Here is a 22,619-nt window from a genome sequence, read left to right as displayed (position 1 = left end):
TATGGGACGCAGACTACGCACCACACTCCCATACACCTCTGATCACAAACAAAAGGAAGTGAAACAAAAACAAAGACAACTTCAGAAGAGACAAAAAGCAAATTATGACAAGTCAACAAAAAGCTTAGTACCACTAGCTAGGCATGACACAGTGAGAATTCACGACTCCACAAGCTGGAGCAAGAAAGCAACAGTTCTTGATGAAGTGAGTCCAAGATCGTACAATGTCAAAACTGAAGATGGTCAAGTCCTCAGAAGAAACCGACGGAGTCTACTAAAAACACCAGACACCTGGCAAGAACAGACCGATGAGGATTCTTCCGGAGATCCAGGCTCCACCACATCAGAAGATCCACCACCAGCTGATCAACAGAGTGCTGTAGAGACTGACTTGCCCGTGCTGAGAAGATCAGAGCGCACTGTCAAAGCACCTGACAGGCTGAATCTATAAGGACTATGAGCTGTATCCTTTTCATTACAATTTAAGTTCATGTTTATGTTTATTAAGAAATGTTAAGTTGAACAGAAGAAAAAAAAAATTAAAACAATGAGTTCATAGTCATGTGAATGTTAAAAGCATATTGATATAAAGATACAGATTGCTTAAAAAAAAAAATACTAGTTATGAGATAGCAGTTAAAAAAAAAACAGTTAATGTGATATTTTCATCTTAAGAAAAAGGGGGATGTCATGATAGAATAATAAGAGTTGCAGTTCTACCTCCTGCCACTAGATGGCTGCCTAGTTAGTGTAACCCCTGATATGTGTATGTGCATGGCAGATCACAAGTTGATGATGAACAATGGACACCGTGTACCGTATGCTCCTGATGCTAATTGTTAATAAATCGTTATTGTGAAGAACCCAAGTTTCTCATTTCAAGATAGAAACATTACAATGAACACCGCCTAGTGGCCAGTGTTAGTAATTACCAGTCATGCACGCCGCCTAGTGGCCAGTGTTAGTAATTACCAGTCCTGCACGCCGCCTAGTGGCCAGTGTTAGTAATTACCAGTCCTGCACGCCGCCTAGTGGCCAGTGTTAGTAATTACCAGTCATGCACACCGCCTAGTGGCCAGTGTTAGGAGTTACCAGTCATGCACACCGCCTAGTGGCCAGTGTTAGTAATTACCAGTCATGCACACCGCCTAGTGGCCAGTGTTAGTAATTACCAGTCCTGCACGCCGCCTAGTGGCCAGTGTTAGTAATTACCAGTCATACACACCGCCTAGTGGCCAGTGTTAGTAGTTACCAGTCATACACACCGCCTAGTGGCCAGTGTTAGTAATTACCAGTCATACACACCGCCTAGTGGCCAGTGTTAGTAATTACCAGTCATACACACCGCCTAGTGGCCAGTGCTAGTAATTACCAGTCATACACACCGCCTAGTGGCCAGTGTTATAGCCGGTAAAGAAATTAAACAAGCGAGGCTGGCTATGATATAAGAAAATTCTACAACCCAGAAACAGATGGGAGCTCTGCTTTTAGGCAGTGCCTGAAATCTATATAATTATTTGCATTTTACACAGCATCCCAACTTTTTTTGGAATTGGGGTTGTATTTTAAACAACCAGCTCTGCACCAACATTGTTTCCAAACTAATTAGATGTCAGTGGTAATTAAAAAGTAAAAAAAGAAAAGATTTATTGTCAAATTGTATTACGAGTGCCAATGATTCTAGAGCACAGTTGGCTGTATCAAGAAGTGTGAAGAACAAACATGACCCATTTCCCTCCAGGCACAGCTCATCATAGCCACAAAATTTTGATACTGTTGAACGTGCGCTCAATATTGCTAAATTTAATTAGCATTTTTTAAGCATCTAATAGTACAAGCCCAGACTTGAAGCCTTTGGTTAAATAATTTGGTTAATTAACTTTTGGATCAAATCTAATGTGTTAAATGAGGTTTTTCAAAGGAAAACATGATTCAAGAAAACAAAAACGTTTGCCAGTGGGCAGTGATGGGTCAGTGGTTAAGGTTCTGCAAACTGTTGGACAAACTATATGGCCAAAGGTATGTGGACACCAAACCAGCTGTTGTCACAGAGCTGAAAACACAATTGTACAGGATGCCTTTATATGCTGTAACTTTAAAATTTCCCTTTACTTGAATCAAGGAGCCCAAACCTGATTCAACACGACAATGCCCCTGCGCACAAAGTGTGCTTCATGAAGACAGGGTGTGCCACGGTTGGTGTAGAAGAACTCTGACCTGAACACCACTGATTTCCACACAGACACACTCCAAAATCTAGTGGAAAGCCTTCCCAGAAGAGTGGAGGTGATTAAAAGAGCAAAGGGGAACTAAATCTGGAATGAGGTGTTCAAAAAGCGTACGTGAGCATGATAGACAGGTATCAACAAACTTCTGGCCATATAGCTTTAATGTAGAAGAATATAAAACTTAACATCTGTTCATTCTGATGAGATGACTCACAAACGCCATGAGTTTTGAACAGGACACTAAAAAAGAGACTAGAATTTTTGTAAGATATTAGACAAAAGGGCTTTTATTCCACACTATAAACTGGGACATTTTAAACAAGCTTAAACCCGGCTGCCGACCCCCCTCCTCCTACCCCACAAAATGGCCTAAGTGAGTTGTGTGGCAGGTTCTTTTATACACGTCTCTCTGGCTGCTACATCACTAATCACCAACCCAAACTGTACCATCTATGCTTTACACTTCATATACAATGAACCAATCACCTCTAAAGCAGCAGCACACAGTTCATACACACTCCAAGTCCCCAGATGCTTACTGACATTATTGCTCAGATAAATAAAACTAATCTACAAAATGGAAACGGAAATAAAGAAATTATATTATCCCAGATGCATGTGTACATAACAGTGGGTATTCCAAAAACAAGTTTTAATTTCTTTATTGTAGATATTTGGTACAAAAATTGTGTATTCTGCGTTCTTGTGTTCAGCATGCAGAAGTCACCGAAAAACAAGAAACCCTTCTGTACTGTTTTTCACATGCTTTGAACAAAATGACCTCGCTCTCATTGTCAACAACACAACGGATCAGAAACCCATGCCGTGTGCCCCACACTCTACTATGTAACGCTTTTTGTTTAGCATATTTGTATTTTTAGACAACCACACATAGTTCAAATAGGAGAAAAGTTGTAAAAATACAAAAAAATGACCAAATAGCATCATTCAAAACAACAAAACCAAAATCCAAAAAAAAAAAAAGGAGGAAATAGCACCGTTGTTACAAAGGTCAGAGGTCAGAGGGTGTTGGGAACAATCAGTTACACAACCAGGAAAAGGATAGTACAAAAGGGATAAAAGGGGAGATGAACTGGTCATTCTCTTCCTAGGCCTCAGCTCCTTTCCTACACGCTGTCTCATTTCTGGTGCTGGCTTGTGTTAACGTGCGCTGCAGGCGACACACATGTAGTCCTCTTCGGCTGCTATCTTTTCAGAAACTCCTACACAGATCATGTGAAACCACTGGTTACAGCAGTCACACTGTACCCAGAACACCTGTGACACATACAAGCACACCACATGCAAGTTGTTTCAGCAACAAATCTTCAATATCAAGAGAGCAAATGTAGAAAAACACACACGCACGCACACCGCGCGCACACACCTCATCTCCTGCAGGCTGAAGGCAGCTTTCAGCTGGGCAGAGGATCATGTCTTCCTCCGAATCGTCTGACTGCGATACATCAGACAGGTAAGTGGGTGATGCAGACACCGACGCTGCCTTCCTCTCTTTCCTCTTCTCCTTTCTCATCCGCTGCTTCTTCTTTTTCGGGATCCCTCGCTCCCTCGCTTCCGTCTTCAGCCCCATCTCTTCTCTCTCCATCCGCCGCTTTGCTTTCTTTTCTGCTGGGGTCACGAGATCCCTCTTTTGAAAAGACGAGACACAAAAGGTGTCAACTTTTTGTCAGCTCCGATATTGTTGTACCGTCGAGTAGCAACGTTACTTATATCCAAAACACCCAGCCAGCCCTGACACACACATTTACCTCTTTGTGTGGTGAAGTGTGTTCCTGAGTGTGATAGGGTGTGTGTTGTGAGCTGTCAGTTGCTGAGTGTGTATGCTGTGGACTGCACTGGGTCAGGGGGCCGTTTAGTAGCAGCGTGTACAGCTGCTGAGTCTCAGGCAGTGATACCTGCAGCAATAATCCTTCCACCATCAGCTCCTCCAGCTCTGTACTAAGACCTAAAAAAAATAAAATAAATAATAATAATAATAATAATAATAATAATAAAACACACACACACACACACACACACACACACACACACACACCAGGCTAAACTTTGTGCCATGCGCCTGGCAAAATTTGATTTTACATTTACTACTAGGCATACAAATGGCACGAAAAGACATCACAGGACAAGACTAATACGCGTAGGCAATATAAATTTTTTTTTTTCCAAAATTAAATATTTTAATAGAAATCTATAAATACTTGAAAAATATACATTACTGCAGTCTTTTACAACCTTATGGCATCACATGAATTTGTAATGTATTTTGACCATGACTCTAAACTACAATGAAACAAACCTGCACTCTTGTTGAATGTCTTTTTATGCTTTGTAACTTTGATTAAGGGGACTGCATGTCTTCTGTGGTCATTCACATAATGTCAAAAGCAGAGGCCAGCATTAAAGCTGTGGGAACGTTGCCCTCTGCAGCCCAGTGACCGTCAGTGCAGACATTTTGTAACAAGTAATGCCTAATAAGGCAAGTAAATCATCTGCTTTTGTAGCTATTAGTAAACTATAATAGAATTTATTCTATCCACGTTCACGGGATATGAGCAATCACGCACCCTGATTGGCTACTCTACTACAAGGCTATTAGCTCATATACCACGAGTAGAGAAAAACAAAATGGCGGCGTGTTTTGCTGAACCCACTGAGGACGAAATAAAAACACTACTCGAAAACAAAACCCCAAAAATTGTTATGAAGTATTTAAAAGAATCAGAAATAGCTAAAAAGAATAGAGTTTTTACCGGTTTGTTTACATTCCAAGCAGAAATTATTTTGTCGGATGTTTTGTATGAAGTTTTTATTTATCAAATGTGCAAAAAAATAAAAATGCTCCGTTTCTCAAAATCCAGTGAATGTGGATAGAAAAAAAAATTATTCCACTCAATTTCATCGTACATGACTTCTAGCCAACTTGGTGCTATGCGCCTCACCGGTTATCAGCGCATGTACAACTCGATTTCATGGAATAACTTGATTATCTCCACTTGTTGACAAATTCCTGATTCATATCGAAACCTATCATGATATGGTAGTCTTACAACCCAACTTCCAAAAAAGTTTTGACACTGTGTAAAACAAATAAAAATAGAATGCAATGATTTGCAAATCATTTTCAACCTGTATCCAATTGAATACAAAGACAATATACTTAATATTCAAACTGAACCTTTTGTTTTTTTGTGAATATACACTCATTCTGAATGTAATGCCTGCAACACGTTCCAAAATAGTTGGTACAGGGGTGTGTTTACCACTGTATTAAATCAATTTTTTCTTTTAACCACACTCGGTAAGCATGTGGGAACTGAGGACACTAATGCCGCTTTTCCACTACAAACGCGGCTGAGCCGTGCCGTGCCGAGTCGAGCTGAGTCGGGCTGAGCGGGGCTGTTGGAGTTGCATTTCGACTACAACCGCGCTGAACCGTGCTGGCTGGAAGTGGGTGGACACATTGGGTGGAGTTAGCGAAAGTGGGTGGACGTCATGTGATGTCGTTAAGCAGCGCAAACAGTGACATCAGTGACAGTGGCGGAACAAGTCAGAGCCGGGCCGGGGGCGGGGCAAATGACCGGACCCTTTATTAAAGCTTATCATAACATCATTTTAGGCTACAAAATGTCCGCAACTGCGGTGTTTACCAATTTCAACACTACCGGGTGCAACTATGTTATTTAGTACATCAAGTCCTTCAAACGAACATGTAACTCAGAAACAAAAAACATTAGGATACTGTACATGGCTCATAATAAAACATCAATAGCCTATACTGCGCACATTATTTGAAGGGCATACGAATGAGCGCTCAGAGGTTGCAACGCTGACAGGAAGAGTCAGAAATAAAAGGAGGGCGGTGCAAACCTCACTGAATGCACTGTGTTTACCAATTTCAACACTACGGGGTGCAACTATGTTATTTTGTACATTAAGTCCTTCAAACGAACATGTAACTCAGAAACAAAAAAACATTCGGCTACATACTGTACATGGCTCATAATAAAACATCAATAGCCTACTGCGCGCATTATTTGAAGGGCATACGGCGAGCCTTGCGCTCCGCGAACTCGTCCCCGATGCTCTGTATGTCACTGATTCAGTGATCTTTTAAGCGGTAGTCTCACGACCCGGATAGTAAACAATAAACATGGAGGACATGGAGTCGTTAGTGTTGCTGGTCTTGGTGCTGTGGCTTGACAACGCCAACAGATACTGGCAAGAGCGTATAGATGAGGCGAGGCGCATAAGGCTTCAGAAATTCTCGTAATTCGTAATTCTTCTTCTTCCGGGTTTGCGGTGTTTACAGATCCCAGCGCGCTCGCGGGGCGTGTGTGGGCATGTGAGGACACGCCTCCTCACCAATCAGTGCACAGGGGAGTGTCTGCTCACGCCCCCAGCCTCAGTCAGCACGGTTTGGCTCGCTTCAGCCCTACCCCAAAACGGTGCGAGTTTTAGGGGCTAAGCAGGGCTGAAACGAGCTGAGTCGTGCTGGTTTTTGGTAGTCGAAACGCGAGCCGTGTCGGGCTGAAGTGAGCTGAAGTGAGCTGAAAAAGGGTAGTGGAAAAGGGCCATAACTGTAGAAGTTTTGAATGCGAAACTCCTTCCAATTCTTACTCAATATAGGACTTCATTTGCTCAACAGTCCAGGGTCTCTGCTGTCATATTTTGCACTTCATAAATGCACCACGCATTTTCAATGGGAGTCAGGCAGGCCAGTTTACCACCTGCACTCTTATTATGAAGTCAAGCTGTTGAAATATGTGCAGGAAGTGGCTCGGTATTGTCTTGCTGGAATAAGCAGAGACGTTCCTGGGGGGGAATCATCTGGATGGCAGCATATGTTGCTCCAAACCTGTACATACCGTTCAGCATTAATGGTGGCTTCACAGGTGTGCATGTTACCCATGTCATGGGCACTGACACACCCCCATACCATCACGGATGCTGGCAACAATCTGGATGGTCCTTTTCCTCTTTAGCCCAGAGAACATTATGTCCATGATTTCCACAAAACAATTAGAAAGGTGGACTCATCAGAACAATGCACACATTGCGTCAGTCCATCTCAGATGACTAATATTATGGACTGTTGATGGCGAAATCCTTAAATTCCTTGCAATTGTATGTTGAAAAACATTGTTCTTAAACTGCTGGGCTATTTGCCCACCCAGTTTTTCACAGAAGTTGTGAATCATGTTCATTTAATTTAGTCTTCTAATTCTTGTTTAATTGGTGAACCCTGAATGAAGTTTCTTCACCATGTTTCTCTATGGAATCAATTTTGTGCCAAAATGTTCATACAATACTTTTGAAATATCAAACAAAAACGACAAATCAAAATACAAAAAAAAAGTTAATTTTTTTAGACTGGCAAACAAATTATTCATGTAATCGTGCAAAATATCAGTCTATTACTCTTCAGAAACCTTTTATTTTTGTTCCGCGTCTTTCTCAGTTTTGTTTGACGTAATTTATTTTGGTTGCGATTCCAGCTTTCTCGTTTGCGCTCCCTGACTTTTTGCTTGCAGTTTTGGCACAAACTTGACGTGTGCGTGGGCTGTCCAGGAATGCATTCCCATTGGGTAACTTGTGTTTGACTGACAGCTACACTCAGCCATTCCCTACTCGGATTTTGGCGGACTGTTTGGCGAGTGACCAATCCATTGACGGTAAACAAGGATCGAGTGGACTTCAGTGGCAACTATGATATTGAATTAATTCAACAAAGTGTAAATTCAATATCATAGTCGCCACTGAAGTCCACTCGATCCTTGTTTACCGTCAATGGATCGGTCACTCGCCAAACAGTCCGCCAGAATCCGAGTAGGGAATGGCTGAGCGTAGCTGTCAGTCAAACACAAGTTACCCAATGGGAATGCATTCCTGGACAGCCCACCCACACGTCAAGTTTGTGCCAAAACTGCAAGCAAAAAGTCAGGGAGCGCAAACGAGAAAGCTGGAATCGCAACCAAAATAAATTACGTTAAACAAAACTGAGAAAGACGCGGAACAAAAATAAAAGGTTTCTGAAGAGTAATAGACTGATATTTTGCACGATTACACGAATAATTTGTTTGCCAAATTATCTAAAATCTAAAAGTCTAAAAAAAAGTTAACTTTTTTTGTATTTTGATTTGTCGTTTTTGTTTGATATTTCAAAAGTATTGTATGAACATTTTGGCACAAAATTGATTCCATATTTCTCCACCCTTCATTGCATTTAGAAGTTCCTTGCCAGAGAGGCCAGTAACATAGGGCCTCCTTGCCAAGAGAGTTGACAGTAACATAGGGCTTCCTAACTCATCTTTCACATTTGGGGACCATAAAAGGAGTTGACCAGCAGGTTCTTCATGTCTGGCAACATGATCAGCAACAGCCATTCTTCTTTGCCTAGTTACGGTTAGTTTGCCATAGGAGTTCCTTGTTTGTAATGGGAGTCCTCCAAGAAATTTTGTATACAGTTTTCAGGATCCTCATGTATGCAACATCAATTTTCTTTATCGTCCTCTTATTCACTGGCCATGATTCACAGCCATAAATTAATATGGATTGGACTGAAGTCAGGAAAACATTGTCTTCGTATCTTTCTTGGCATTTGATTTCCATACTTGCGAGTGAATTTATGGCACCCCAAGCTTGCCCAATACAGACAGACATTCATGTCATGAGAGGAGTCACAGTAACCACAGAGATATTTAAAAGTCTGTTACACATTTGATAGGTGAACCATCTGCTGCGATAAGGTGAGAGTTAGTGGTTGGATTCAAGTGCATTAACTTAGTTTTTGAAACATTCAGAAAAAGGCCAACAATTCTGGCATGCAGATTCCACATGAATCAAGAGGACTTGAGCAGTTGCAATAGTATCTTCTCGAAGAGCAAGGCCATCAGTGTAGTCAAGATCTGGTAAAACCTTGGCTGGGTGATGACTACTGCGATGGTGGTTTAAGGTTAAGGGGATCCTCCAGCAGATTTATTCCCAAACTTATTTCAAGTAAAAGTAGTCGCAGATTTTAACAAGACGACAGAGTCATCTATATTCCCCACCCTATATACCAACTCTATACCAAGTTTCAAGATATTATTTGTCAAAATTTTCAAGTTCTGCTGCAGGAAATCAGCCCTACCTCTTTACACTGACTTCAGCAGCCCATGGCATAAGCCCATTGGACCTTTGGTCCAGGTGAGCTAAAAATTAAAATTTCTCACATTTCTTAGTATCAAAAGGCACATATACTCTACATTACTTAATCAACATATATGCCAACTTTCAAGACCATACCACTCACAGTTTTAAAAGTTCTGCTCCGGAAATAAAACCTAAGACTAACCTGAGAGACTAAATCTGAAATTGTTTCCAGGGAAACATGAAAAATTAAAATTTCTCAAATTTCATAGTAATGAAAAGGCTCATCTACATCACCTTGTTAACACGTATACCAAGTTTCAAATCCGTATCATGAATAGTTTTGGAGATATGCTCTGGAAACGAACATTGCTCTTAGAAACTAAGTCAAAATCTGTTTTTTTTAATGTAAAAATTTGGAAAATACTTTTTTTTTTTTCCCAGAAATCCAGAATAGCAAAAGGTACCAGTTCACATGTTGCTTTATATGTATACAAAGTTTCATGAAGATGTCCTCAGTAGTTTTAAAGAGATGGCCCAGAAACGAAAACATGACCAGACAAAACCAGTTTCTATATCCTCCGCCCAAACAAAGTTTCATTTTCATTCAAACTTTCATTTTCAGAGACCAAATAGTGTTCGAGATCAATTAATTTTCTTTAAAATGCCAGATGGGCTTTCTGTGGTAGTGACATATGTGATGGCGTCAGGTAGCAGTCGCTTGGAGCAACTCAGCTGTTTATATTCTCTGTTTACATCGTAGTTTTGATAGTTTTACAAGTATTTTACCGAATTTATCAGTTTTCAAATAAGTATGTCTCATTGTGTAGCATATAAATGCCACAATGGTGATAAAAAGAAAGCACAATCTGGAACTAGACTGTATTTCCGTAGAGAAAGCACAAAGTGTGCTTGTTCAGCTGTGGCAAAGTGTCACCAACAGAAACTGGATCAGATACGAGACCCCACGCTGCAAAATCTTTTTTTACATGATCTACAGATAGTGTCTGTGTAGTGTGTATGGCTGCATGCTCTAAAATCTCAGTTTAAAATGGCTCAACTTGCAACGTGACATGACTCTTCACACTCAAATCTTTTTTTTTTTTTTAAACATGATCTGCATGGTGATCATCCAGTTCTGGGTTAGACGAGAGACCTTTCCAGAAGAGCTTTCTCGGTCAATTTTTAGGCCAGCGCATGCTTGGTTTAATGAGTGCCACTACCATCCTGTGGTCACCACCAGCTGGATCAGATGATGAATACGCCTGACAGTTCCGTACACTGTTTCACCATCTTTTTGGATAGAGGCAGAAATCGATTTGAGAAAGACTGCCTTTCAGGGATCGGTGGGTCCATAATTTTTTGTTAGGTTTCTCAAAAATGTATTTCCAGCTATGACATTATGCTGTTCTAAGAAATCCTGCAAGAATGTGCCGTTTCTATTCATTTTATCACTAAATGAGAATCTGTGAGTGAGGTGAGTATTCATGTATCTACCAAAAAACATCATATTGCGGCGAGGCACATCTTGTGTTGCATTGCTGACGGACATGTAAAATTCATAAACTGCCTCCTCCAATAAGACATTGTGTGGAGAGCAACATGAAATGATCGTAGATTTTGGATCGCCTTTAAAAGAGCTATGGCATTTAAGTCGCGAGCCATCAACACATCAATAAAGTGAATCAACAAAGTTGTGAATCATCAAATTCAGAATGAGTATATTTGCAAAAAACAATAAAGTCAAATCAGTTTGAACATTAAGTAATCTTGGCTTTGTATTGTATTTCTATTAAATACAAGTCAAAAAGGATTTGTAAATCATTGCATTCTGTTTGTATTTATATTTTACACAGCATCCCAGCTTTTCTGGAATCACAGTAGTAATATAACCTCAACAGGAAATGGAGATGTTACAGACGTCTACTCACCCTGCAGAGGGATACAGCGCTGCTCTATGTAAAAGACAGACTGCTCCTGACTGCTCTTGCTCCAGTCCTGGCCCTGATGAACACAGACATACAGTACATAACAACCTGACTGGTGAGAAAGACACAGACAGATTCCACTTTTTGTTTAGCATGAATAAAGTACATTCTTCAAGTTTAAGCACTTGTATAACAATTTTGAGTCATTGTTCAGTGTACTCGAAGGCAACCCATCATGTGCTGCACCACACCCACCTTTGCACTGCTGTCCCCTGCCCAGCGCCTTCCCTGGTGATCCTGAGCGGTCATCGTAAGGTTATACGAGGCCATTACCTCCCGTGCTCGCCGCTGCCAGTCCACTGTGCGTTCAATCATGTAGCGCAGCGCATCTCCTTCTGGTAAACGCACACGGATCCTCTGCAGAGACGCCATCAATGGCACGATCCTGTCTAAGGCCGGTTTCGCTGAACGCCGACACAAAGGACACAACCACGGCTTGGACTCACAAGGGTCCCCATGCCCACGTACACATACACTGTGGAAAGCATCACGACACAGCTCACACTGGCGCATGGCACCCATGGGAGGCTTCTGGCACACACACACTTTGAGTGCGCCGCAGTCAGCTGCTGGTAGGAGTTTAGATTCGTTAGCTGCACGGAGAGACACCAAGGACTCCAGCTCCTTCAAACGGACTTCAGCAAGAGTTGCCATCTGAAAGGGAGATGAATATGCAAAACGGGCTCAGTCACATGAAATTTCAATCTGATATCCAATATGAAACGACAAAAACTTTTCACCACAGAATATTTTTAAGGTGACGGACATGTATATAGGTGAGTGGCCTAGTGGTTAGCGTGTCCACCTCTTGATCAGGAGATTGTGAGTTCTACTCACAGTCCGGTCATACCAAAGACCATCATAAAAATGGTGCCTACTGCAATACAGATGTGAGTGGGGAGTCAAACTCTCGCAGTTACCAGAGGACTAGCCCCCCCACTGTAACCCTAAGGGCTACAAAACGGAGATCGGCGCCGCCAAATGTGCCATGAATGGTGCGGGAAGGACTTTGACACGTATTGTGCCTGTGTGTGTTAACTCACAGCAGAAGCCGAGTCTTTACTCTCGGACAAGGCTTTCTCGACATCACTGAGATTGTCCAGTCTCCCTGTTCTCTTTTTCCCATATGACACTGCATCTCCCTTTGTCTTCTTTAACTTTCTTTTAAGAGGGCTTCCCACCTCACACCGTGGACACAACACCTGCAGAGAGTGGGACACAGAGACTGAAGAAAATGCAGTTCCACTGAGCTACAATAAACGAACCTCATGTTAACATCAGTGCTCATTAAAAAAAAAAAAAAATTCAAAAAAAAATTTCCAAAAAAAAAAAAAAAAAAAAAAAACCTCTCTTACACAGTAACCAGCTTCAAACAGTAAGAAACCCATGAGAGGCTGTGAGATTTGCATACCTCCAGCAAGGTGAAAGAGGAGTTTTTCAAGAGAAAGGTTTTGGCTGCAGACTCCTTCCATGCCTGCACCTCAGACACAAGTGCGTCCAACCTCTCCAGTGGCTCCAGCTGCACGGGAATTGCCCGGGCCCTCAGCACCAAGTCAGACAGTGTGTCTAACACAGGGACACGCCCTCCCAACTACACACAAAACACAGAACTCAATATCCACCATCACAGGAAACATTCTCAACATGTTCAGTAAAGCTCTTGACTAGGGTTGTTTAGCTTTCTTCGACACACAACAGACAGAGTTCATTATAAGTGTTTTGTAAAGAAAATAAATATGAAAATTGTTGTATTTATTCATTAACTTATTATTAAAAAATCAAAATGTGCCAGCCAAAGATAGAAATTAAATCATTATATTATTATTAATATCTCGTTACTTCAGATATTTATTGACTAGCCAAATTTACCAGCCAACTTATTTTATAGTATTTGGCTTTTTAACAGAACAAGAAGCCTTTTTATTTTTCACATGTACAGTCAAGCACAGACTTAAGCAGAGTGAAATTCCTCCTCTGTATTTAACCCATCTGAAGCAGTGAACACATACCCAGAGTAGTGGGCAGCTATGCTACAGCACTTAGGGAGCAGTTGAGGGTTAGGTGCCTTGCTCAAGGGCACTTCAGCCCAACCTTCAGGCCATAGCTGCCCCATATTAACCTAACTGCATGTCTCTGGACTGTGGGGGGAACCGGAGCACCCAGAGGAAACCCAGACAGACACGGGGAGAACATGCAAACTTCACACAGAAAGGCCCCCGTCGGCCGCTGGGCTCGAACCCAGAACCTTCTTGCTGTGAGGCAACAGTGCTAACCATTACACTACCGTGCCACCCATAGAGGAGGCTAGAACCTCCAAACAAGCTCAAGGCTTTTTATGTTTTTGTTCATATTACACACAAACAAAATTGAAACCCTACTAATACGAACAATTATTTAGGGTAAAACATGAGTAGAAACCCTGCATTAATACAGTTTACATGATCCTCAGCATGCTTTACCTGCAGAGCCTCAGCCTCCTTCAGCCACTCTGTGGCTCTGTTAATAAAGTCTCGCAGCAACAGACAGTTGGGCAGGTACGTAGGAACGGCCTCAATCTCTTTCAGAATGTCAGACAGAGATTCCACACTCTCTGGAGGTCTAAGGAAAATAAACAGTAGTAAAGCGGCAATCAGCAGATGTACAATTCGGCCGGCTGGCGTCGATGTAAACAAGAATACATCTTGGAGAAATGTCCGTAACTCTTAGTGAGATTCATCTCAATTGGGTCAGCAGTCAAGGCAATGCTCAAATGCAAAAAGTTACAAATACAATATTCAAATTGTAGCAGCACTGGCCTCAGTGTAACACAAACGGTGTGCAATCTGGTTTAAGTGACTCAATGCTGCCCCCACCTGGCTTTGAGCAGTGCCTGCACTTTTTCCTCCCACTGCTCAGACACAGTGAGCAGCTCCTGCAGACGAGCCATGGCACGCTCTATCGCAGGGTCAGAAGTTAACCCCACAGCACGGTCAATCAGTTGCCGCATGGCGTCTAGAGTGAGGCCACGGGGATTGCTGCCCGACGACTCAGCCTGGCGCACTGCTGCTAACCAATGAGCGATCTCCAGACGCTCCCGTAGCCGAGGAACCTCCGGCAGATACACGTCAAACTCTGAGCTCTCGTTTAGAAGGGCCTGGATCTCCACCACAGAATCTGCACTGACTTCATCAGACAGAACTTTCTCACTGTGTGCTTGGAAATCCTCGATACGGTTCAGCAACTCCTGAGAGAGGGAGGAGGATGAAAGAGAGCAAGAAAATAACACGAAATATTAGAGAAGAAAAAAAAAAAAAAAAAAACTCATGTAACTTTCATCATCCCAGTCTTTGCGTAACTTTTGAGCATGTGTGTTTGCATGATGCAAGTTAACATTAACTACTAGTTACATTTTGACATGACTCACTGTTATATTGTGCATATGAGGAACTACATGTAATGTCATGCATCTAGTTTGGATTACATGTAACGTGTATGTAAACTGACATTTTCAGAACTGCCGTGTTTAAGATGCATATAATCTGTCTATCTGGAATAAAATCATCATTCAGATCTACTAAAACATTTGCCTGTAAATATATCCATTATTATTCGATCCACACTGACTGGATATGAGCAATTGCGTGCTCCAATTGACTACTCTACTACTAGGCTATCAGCTCATATACCGTGAATAGAGAAAAACAAAATGGCAGAGCACATGAAGTCAGATTATCTCTCTTTATCAAGTATTTAAAAGAAACAGAAATAGCTAAAAGAATATATAGTGTCGGGGGGCACGGTGGTGTAGTGGTTAGCGCTGTCGCCTCACAGCAAGAAGGTCCGGGTTCGAGCCCCGTGGCCGGCGAGGGCCTCTCTGTGCGGAGTTTGCATGTTCTCCCCGTGTCCGCGTGGGTTTCCTCCGGGTGCTCCGGTTTCCCCCACAGTCCAAAGACATGCAGGTTAGGTTAACTGGTGACTCTAAGGCCAAGTTTACATTAGACCGTATCTGTCTCGTTTTCTTCGCGGATGCACTGTCCGTTTACATTAAAACGCCTGGAAACAGGAATCCGCCAGGGTCCACGTATTCAATCCAGATCGTGTCTGGTCCGGTGCTGTGTAAACATTGAGAATATGCGGATACGCTGTGCTGAGCTCTAGCTGGCGTCGTCATTGGACAACGTCACTGTGACATCCACCTTCCTGATTCGCTGGCGTTGGTCATGTGACACGACTGCTGAAAAACGGCGCGGACTTCCGCCTTGTATCACCTTTCATTAAAGAGTATAAAAGTATGAAAATACTGCAAATACTGATGCAAATACTGCCCATTGTGTAGATATGATGGTCTTTAGGCTTGCCATCCTTCCACTTGCAAGTGGTAAGTGACTTGCGCACAGCGGCTCAGTCCCGAATCACTGCTCGTGCACTTCACTCGCGTGCTCTGTGAGCTGCGCAGGGCCGGAGTGCGCACCCTCCAGAGGGCACTCGCTGTTCAGGGCGGAGTGATTTGGAGCGCAGCCGCTGAGGAGGAAGCGATGAGCCGTACTGACACATTTCAACTTACGTGCCGAATTAGTCATGTGATTAGCATATCCGTGTATTGGCGTTGCTGTGTGCACGCGAATTGTGTATTGGCGTTGCTGTGTGCACGCTAATCGTTTTTAAAAACGTTAATCTGATGATCCGCTGATACGGTCTAATGTAAACCCCACCTAAATTGACCGTAGGTGTGAATGTGAGTGTGAATGGTTGTCTGTGTCTATGTGTCAGCCCTGTGATGACCTGGCGACTTGTCCAGGGTGTACCCCGCCTTTTGCCCGTAGTCAGCTGGGATAGGCTTCAGCTTGCCTGCGACCCTGTAGAAGGATAAAGCGGCTAGAGATAATGAGATGAGAATATATAGTGTCGTCCCCCCCCCCATATCGCCTGCTTCACACTTCAGCCCAGTCGGTGGTGGTAATGCACCTTTAAGTTGGTTTGCCAACCGCAAAAAAAAAAAAAAAAATCCTAAAGAAGAAAATCCCCCCCCAAAAAATAAAAATAAATAAATAAATATCTGGAATCAAAGTATTTGATGGAAAGAACTTTTTTTTAATTTTTCAAGAATTATTAATTGCATTTTTCACAAATTGCTACTGTCATTTTGCCGGTTTGTTTACATTCTAAGCAGAAATGATTTTGTCAGATGTTTTGTACAAAGTTTTTTTTTTATCGAATTTGCAAAAAAATAAAAATGCTCCACTTCTCAAAATCTAGTGAATGTCGATAGAATAAAACCATTATTCCACTCAATCCCATTGTACGTGGGTTATAGCAAACTTGCCGCTACGTGCCTCATTGGCTATCAGCTCATGTATGACTCGATTTCATGGAATAACTTCAATATTTCTTACAAATCATTCAATAAGCACAATGTGCTCAACGAGTCCATGTTTCATACTCGAAATACGTAGCTGCAGTGAGGACCTTTGATTGATTGATTGGCTCTTCCTGGATAAAACAAGCTAATGGATATGGTAAGTGTGAGTGAGTGTTACCTTCAGTAATGGTGCTTGAATTAGGCTGCAGGGCAGGTTGTAAAGCTGCCGCACAAATGACCTCATTTCCTCTACAGTCAACTGGTTCTGAGTTTTTCCTCCACCAGCACGATACCTAACGTGACACAAATGCATTGCTGACCACACCAATGTCACCTCTTCACTCACAATACAGAATGGGTTAGTGCTTTGTCATTCATCAGTTTGTGTGTGTGTGTGTGTGTGTGTGTGTGTGTGTGTGTGTGTGTGTCTCTCTCTCTCTACCTGGTCTGTCTCTTGCCATTGAGAAGCTGCTGCGCCACAGACGAACATCTGTCTGCATCCTGAGTGACCACTCTCAGGTGACGCAACAGATCATTATCTGGGAAACCATTCATATCGGACTCCTCAAGCAGAGTATGGAACACAGACAGGTCTGGAACAGAGCACAGAGGGTGTGTGAGAGAGACAGACAGGTTTTACCATTAACATCTAACATCTTACATATATTCATGCACTGATTATTGTAATCTCTCATGAAAAATACTGAGATCTCTCCATTAGGCCTTTTCCACTGACAAGGTGCTAGTGTCTAATCTGGAATCATTTCAGTTTTCACCACAAAAGATTTGGTTCTTGGCTTGCAAAATCAAAAAACATACACTGCAGGGACAGTTGAAGATTACTGTTCTAAAAGCAATAAATGTTAGACCCATAAATAAATGGTTTGAAGAGAACTAAACAGAACTGTGCTGGGTACGGACACTGAAGGTATTAGATTTTTGGTCTTAAGCCAAATACACACCTTGCATCGCTGTTATTTATGGTACATTTATAAACTCCTATGTCATGTGATATTAAAGTCCAGCTCTTAAACAAGCACCAACACTATGCTGGTGTACAAACTCAATCCATTCCACTTAAGCAAAACTCACTGCGCTTTTTGTCCAGTTTGGCCTCAAGGACCTCGGTTACACGTGATGCCCACTCATCATACGAGTCAGCTCTTTGCTTCACAGCATTCATCATGGGGTAGAGGTCATCCAGCGTGAAGCGATACCTGCAGTGTTACAAAAGTTATTATTTAAAAAAAAAAAAAAACACACCAGTTTAATACTGTCTACACTGCTAGAGGGGGAAAATTTTTTTAAACCTAAAAATATTATGCATCCATGAATTTCAGACTGGTTGAATTAAACCATCTAATTCCTCTTTATATATTATAGAATAAAGATCATATAATTAGTAGTGAAAGACCGGAGCACACACCTGAATGTATATTTGGAGGTAGGGCAGATGCAGAGGTGTTGAGCGTGGTGTAGACACACCTGCTCACCTGGCCGACATGGACAGGTGAGAGCAGACAGGTAGCAGGTGGTGCGACACTTAACACACTGTCTCTCATCATCCTGCAGCAAATCATATTCAAACAACTCACACTGCACCACTCCCTGGGGAGAGAGAGAAGAAGAAAAAAGGGAGAGGCTCATGCATATTAAAGAAATATCAAAAATCACCATACTGCACACATTGAGTCTAAAGGTGATCTTATTGGGTTAAAAAAAAAAATGCATACGTTTTAGAACAAATACTCACTCTTTAGGGAATATTTAAAACTATGGTACTTAGAAGCAGGCTACCAAAAACAGCGTTGCAACCAAAGCACTGAATTAAAACCTCTGAGCGTAATCTGATCACTAAACAGAATGTATACGGAAAAACAGAAGAACTTAGAAATTACTGGGCCCTGTACTACGAACGGAGGTCAACCTACCCAGAAGTAACCCAGGGTTCCCCCACTAAACCGGGGTTGACAAAACCTGGTTATCTTGTTTGGGGTTAAACGGTACTACGACGCCAGTTATGAAGTTGATTTGTTGAACCTGTGTTAACCTAATCAGGGTTAATGTGCGTTCACGTTAAAGGGGAGGTTATCAGCGCAAATCACCACTGTTCACAATGGCACGGTCGCCGTGCTTCACGGAGGAAGAATGCGCTGTCATAATGCAAAGCTACGAGGAGTTCAAAACAACATTAAGAGCAAAATCTAACACAGCGGTTGCCAGTAAGGAGCGGCAAGCATGTTGGCAACGAATTGCCGATCGGGTAAATGCGCAAGTACATTCTCCCTTCTACATGTTCCAGAACAGAAGTATAGGATGAGAGAAAGCTTCATGATCAATCACAAGTCACAGAAAATGGTCCTTCAACGTGGCCCCAGTCATATATAGCTTGTTTAATGTCCGAAAAATCCTGAATAAAATTTGGTATGGTAAATTCATGGAGTAGCCTACTTAAGCTGATATGTGCACATGAGTCACATGAATTAGGATGACTGACTGTTCAGTCCCTTTGACTAAGTTGGTGTATGTCCTGTGAACATTTCAGAGGCAACAGCAGTGCCAAACGCACCTGGCAACAGGTGAAAATGAAATATAAAAACATCATTCATAATGGTGTGTGTGTGTGTGTGTGTGCAAGCAAGCCTTTCATTTATTTAAGTTTTATCTGTTTGCCTAATAGTTCAAATTGTTTTGTATATAGTTTATAATGTTGTGTGATATTAATGATAATATTGTGGGACAACTACTTTGCATGGACGTTCATTTAATTTATTCTATCGTCATTCTGTTTGTTCTATTTTTGTGTATTTTATTTATCTGTTTGTCTAGTTGTATCTATTTTTCTAATAATATTTTTTTGCATTAAGTTTGTTTTTTCCTATTAAAATAATCTTGTGTTCTTGTTATAACTTTATCTATTTATCTGACTGTTTAGTTGTATCTATTTTTGTTATAATTTCAATATTTTTAATATAGAAAGTTTGTTTTTTCTATTAAAATGTTCTTGTGTGATAACTAGTTCTTGTGTTATATTTATTGTAGTTGTATCTATTTTGTATCTCAGACTTAAAAATTTTTGTAAAACAAGTGTTTTTCTATAAAATATTCTTGCGTTCTTGATAACTGTTCTTGAGTGGGTTCTTTTTTTTTTTTTACAGAAAAGCCGTTCTGCATGGACATTCATTGAAGCCCTCATTGTTTTGTAATGGTTATTTATGAGCGTTTAGGGGTTACAATAATGTAAGTCTAGGTTGCTTTATATAAAAGGTATGTCCAGAAATATTGATGTCACTGTCTAAGCAGAGGGATCTGGCTTCTTTAGACGCTGTCTTCTTAAAACTGAATAAATATTTAAAAAGAGCCAAATGAGCCAGTCTTTTGAACGGCTCTTTTCAAAGAACGGATCACAAAGATGCGGATCCCATCAAAGAGCCATAAATCCCATCTCTAATCTGCGCTCCGATATCGCACGGGTCATCCAGGTACGCTGGCATTGTCTCTAGAGGAAATGTCGGTGGAGAGGTGGTGTTTAAAAAGGGTGTGGTTAATCGGAAACCTCGGGTTAACCAAGAACATAACCTGAGACGAGTAGGTTTGAGATGCAGCGCAAATTGCCATGGCAGCATACCTCGGTTTGAACATAGCCAACTTTCGTAGTATGGGTTAATCGGGAAGTTACGCTGCACGTGATCAAGTTACTCTCGAAGTTACCCTGGTAAGCCAAAAAACCCGCTTCGTAGTACAGGGCCCTGAACAAGATCTCTATTCAGAAAGGCCCTCGCCAGCCACGGGGCTCGAACCCAGACCTTCTGTAGAACAGGATAAAGCGACTAGAGACATTGAGATGAGAAGATCTCTATTCAGGAAGAAAAGCTTTCAGCAAGCACACCACAAAGAATGGCGCTCGCGTCTTTTTTTTTTTGCCCTATAGAATATGATGAGGCCCCATCTCATCTCCTCTAGCCGCTTTATCCTGTTCTACAGGGTCGCAGGCAAGCTGGAGCCTATCCCAGCTGACTACAGGCGAAAGGTGGGGTACACCCTGGACAAGTCGCCAAGTCATCACAGGGCTGACACATAGACACAGACAACCATTCACATTCACACCTACGGTCAATTTAGAGTCACCAGTTAACCTAACCTGCATGTCTTTGGACTGTGGGGGAAACCGGAGCACCCGGAGGAAACCCACGCGGACACGGGGAGAACATGCAAACTCCACACAGAAAGGCCCTCGCCAGCCATGGGGCTCGAACCCGGACCTTCTTGCTGTGAGGCGACAGCGCTAACCACTACACCACCGTGGTGATGAGGCCCAAATGCAAAGAATCTGACTTTTGAAACCACATCAAGCCTGTTTAAAAAATGTCCACCATAACCCAGCTGTGACCGAGTTACACCAAAGAGCCACAACAAAATACTTCTGTGCAAACGCAGCCAAGCAGAACAATGGTCCATTGGGAAAAATCACATTTTTGTTTATGGACCATTGATAATTTAAAATAATAATAATAAAGAATTCAAAGAGGTGAAGTCGTTTTATTGTTGGTGCTTGGTCTCACCAATTTGCGAATTTGCTGTCGGAGTTCCTTCTCTTCATTGATCATTAGCACCATGTCTTTGTGCACAGCTGAAGCCAGAACCACATCCAATTTATCAGCTTTGGTAGCCATGTTACAGATCATCTCATCGTGCGAGAACACACAGTAACGATGCAGCAAGCGGTAGTGATCCACACACTGACGGCCCAAAGGCATCTACAAAAACAGAAGGGCGATGATTATCTAACCATTATCAATACGTAATGAAATTGCTAAAAATTTAACTGATATTACAGTATATAAACGTCACCTCAGGTTAAGGTGACAAGTACTACATGTAAAAGCATGAGACGGGTAGAAATCTTTCTTACCCAATCCACAGTGCAGAAGTTTACAGCCTCTGCAAAGTTGAAGCCCTGATTAAAACCACTGTGATAGGCTCTCGGGAATGTAATGACGAACTCTCCTGCACATTGATTGGTCCTGTAAATCTGAGACACAAAAGTGGAGGATTACTTGAAAAATTCAATTCCTGTAAAGTGTAATTACTGAACTATGAGGATGAGTGATTAAAATAGTGATTCAGCATTAGAAAGACAGGATTGTGACTATGTGCATAAGTGCATGATTAAGGGAGACAGAGAGAGCGGTCATCTGTGTGTGAGAGACGGTTTGGTGGATATGTGCCAAGTCCTAGTGTGTGCGCATAAAAGAGTGAGAGGATGTGGCAGTGTATGGGTGTGAAAAAAAATAAAGATGTGGTCTGTAAGAGAGCCAAATGTGTCCATGTTAGTTTGCATGTGAGATATGCGATGCCCTGTGTGAGAGTGCGCAAGAGAGAACACTCACTGGTACTCCATAGGCCATGAGCGTGTTAGGGTTCATGATGGTAACAAGCTGGTGTAAGAGATCTGGCTGAGACTCAAATAGCTCAGGTGCCAGCTTCTTCATCACTGCCTCCAGCTGCTCAGCAGCAAATCCTGGAGCTCCATACCACGTCTTAGGCTCTCCCCTACACACAAACCCAGCAACTACATAAAACCACACTCCTATAGTTACTCACCTTCCTTCAAAGACAGATAGAACGAATATCACCAGAGCATGTGGAGAATATATTTCGCAATAATTTGTCACAAAGTAGGCTTCAGATAAGTTCATAAATGTAGCTCAAGTTCATTGTTGTCAAATCTTATTTAAGATGGAAAGATTTTCTGTCATGTAAAATGGCAAAAAATGTTGTCATTTCTTCATTTTCTAGGCCACACCCGAATAGTCGTTCAAATCAAATTAAAAACTGAAAGGCATTTGGTTTTTCTTGATTTCAGAAATTTGCAACAACATTGCTGAGAGATAGCAATAAGGCAGGTCAGGGGAT

General features: G+C 41.9%; 1 protein-coding gene across 4 annotated transcripts in view; it reads right to left on the bottom strand.

Annotated features, from left to right (window-relative positions):
* Positions 1–2,497: 2,497 nt before the first annotated feature.
* Positions 2,498–22,619, bottom strand: part of kdm5bb (lysine demethylase 5Bb) — a 35,484-nt gene continuing 15,362 nt past the window's right edge. For all 4 annotated transcript variants that reach the window (XM_060932232.1, XM_060932235.1, XM_060932233.1 and 1 more), the window contains 16 exons: positions 22,094–22,256; positions 21,616–21,735; positions 21,266–21,460; positions 18,130–18,311; positions 17,796–17,920; positions 17,146–17,296; positions 16,882–16,996; positions 14,218–14,588; positions 13,825–13,963; positions 12,777–12,956; positions 12,409–12,567; positions 11,561–12,019; positions 11,309–11,381; positions 3,998–4,194; positions 3,616–3,876; positions 2,498–3,506 (listed from right to left, as the gene is read on the bottom strand). In XM_060932232.1, the coding sequence (XP_060788215.1) occupies positions 3,390–3,506; positions 3,616–3,876; positions 3,998–4,194; positions 11,309–11,381; positions 11,561–12,019; positions 12,409–12,567; positions 12,777–12,956; positions 13,825–13,963; positions 14,218–14,588; positions 16,882–16,996; positions 17,146–17,296; positions 17,796–17,920; positions 18,130–18,311; positions 21,266–21,460; positions 21,616–21,735; positions 22,094–22,256 (3,007 nt within the window). In that variant the 3' untranslated portion in view covers positions 2,498–3,389. The remainder of the gene's footprint in view (positions 3,507–3,615; positions 3,877–3,997; positions 4,195–11,308; positions 11,382–11,560; positions 12,020–12,408; positions 12,568–12,776; positions 12,957–13,824; positions 13,964–14,217; positions 14,589–16,881; positions 16,997–17,145; positions 17,297–17,795; positions 17,921–18,129; positions 18,312–21,265; positions 21,461–21,615; positions 21,736–22,093; positions 22,257–22,619) is intronic.

This window comes from Neoarius graeffei, chromosome 10 (genome assembly GCF_027579695.1).
Source record: "Neoarius graeffei isolate fNeoGra1 chromosome 10, fNeoGra1.pri, whole genome shotgun sequence".
NCBI lineage: Eukaryota > Metazoa > Chordata > Actinopteri > Siluriformes > Ariidae > Neoarius > Neoarius graeffei.
Note: the sequence above shows the minus strand (reverse complement) of the source record. Positions and strands in the feature narration are given on the sequence as shown.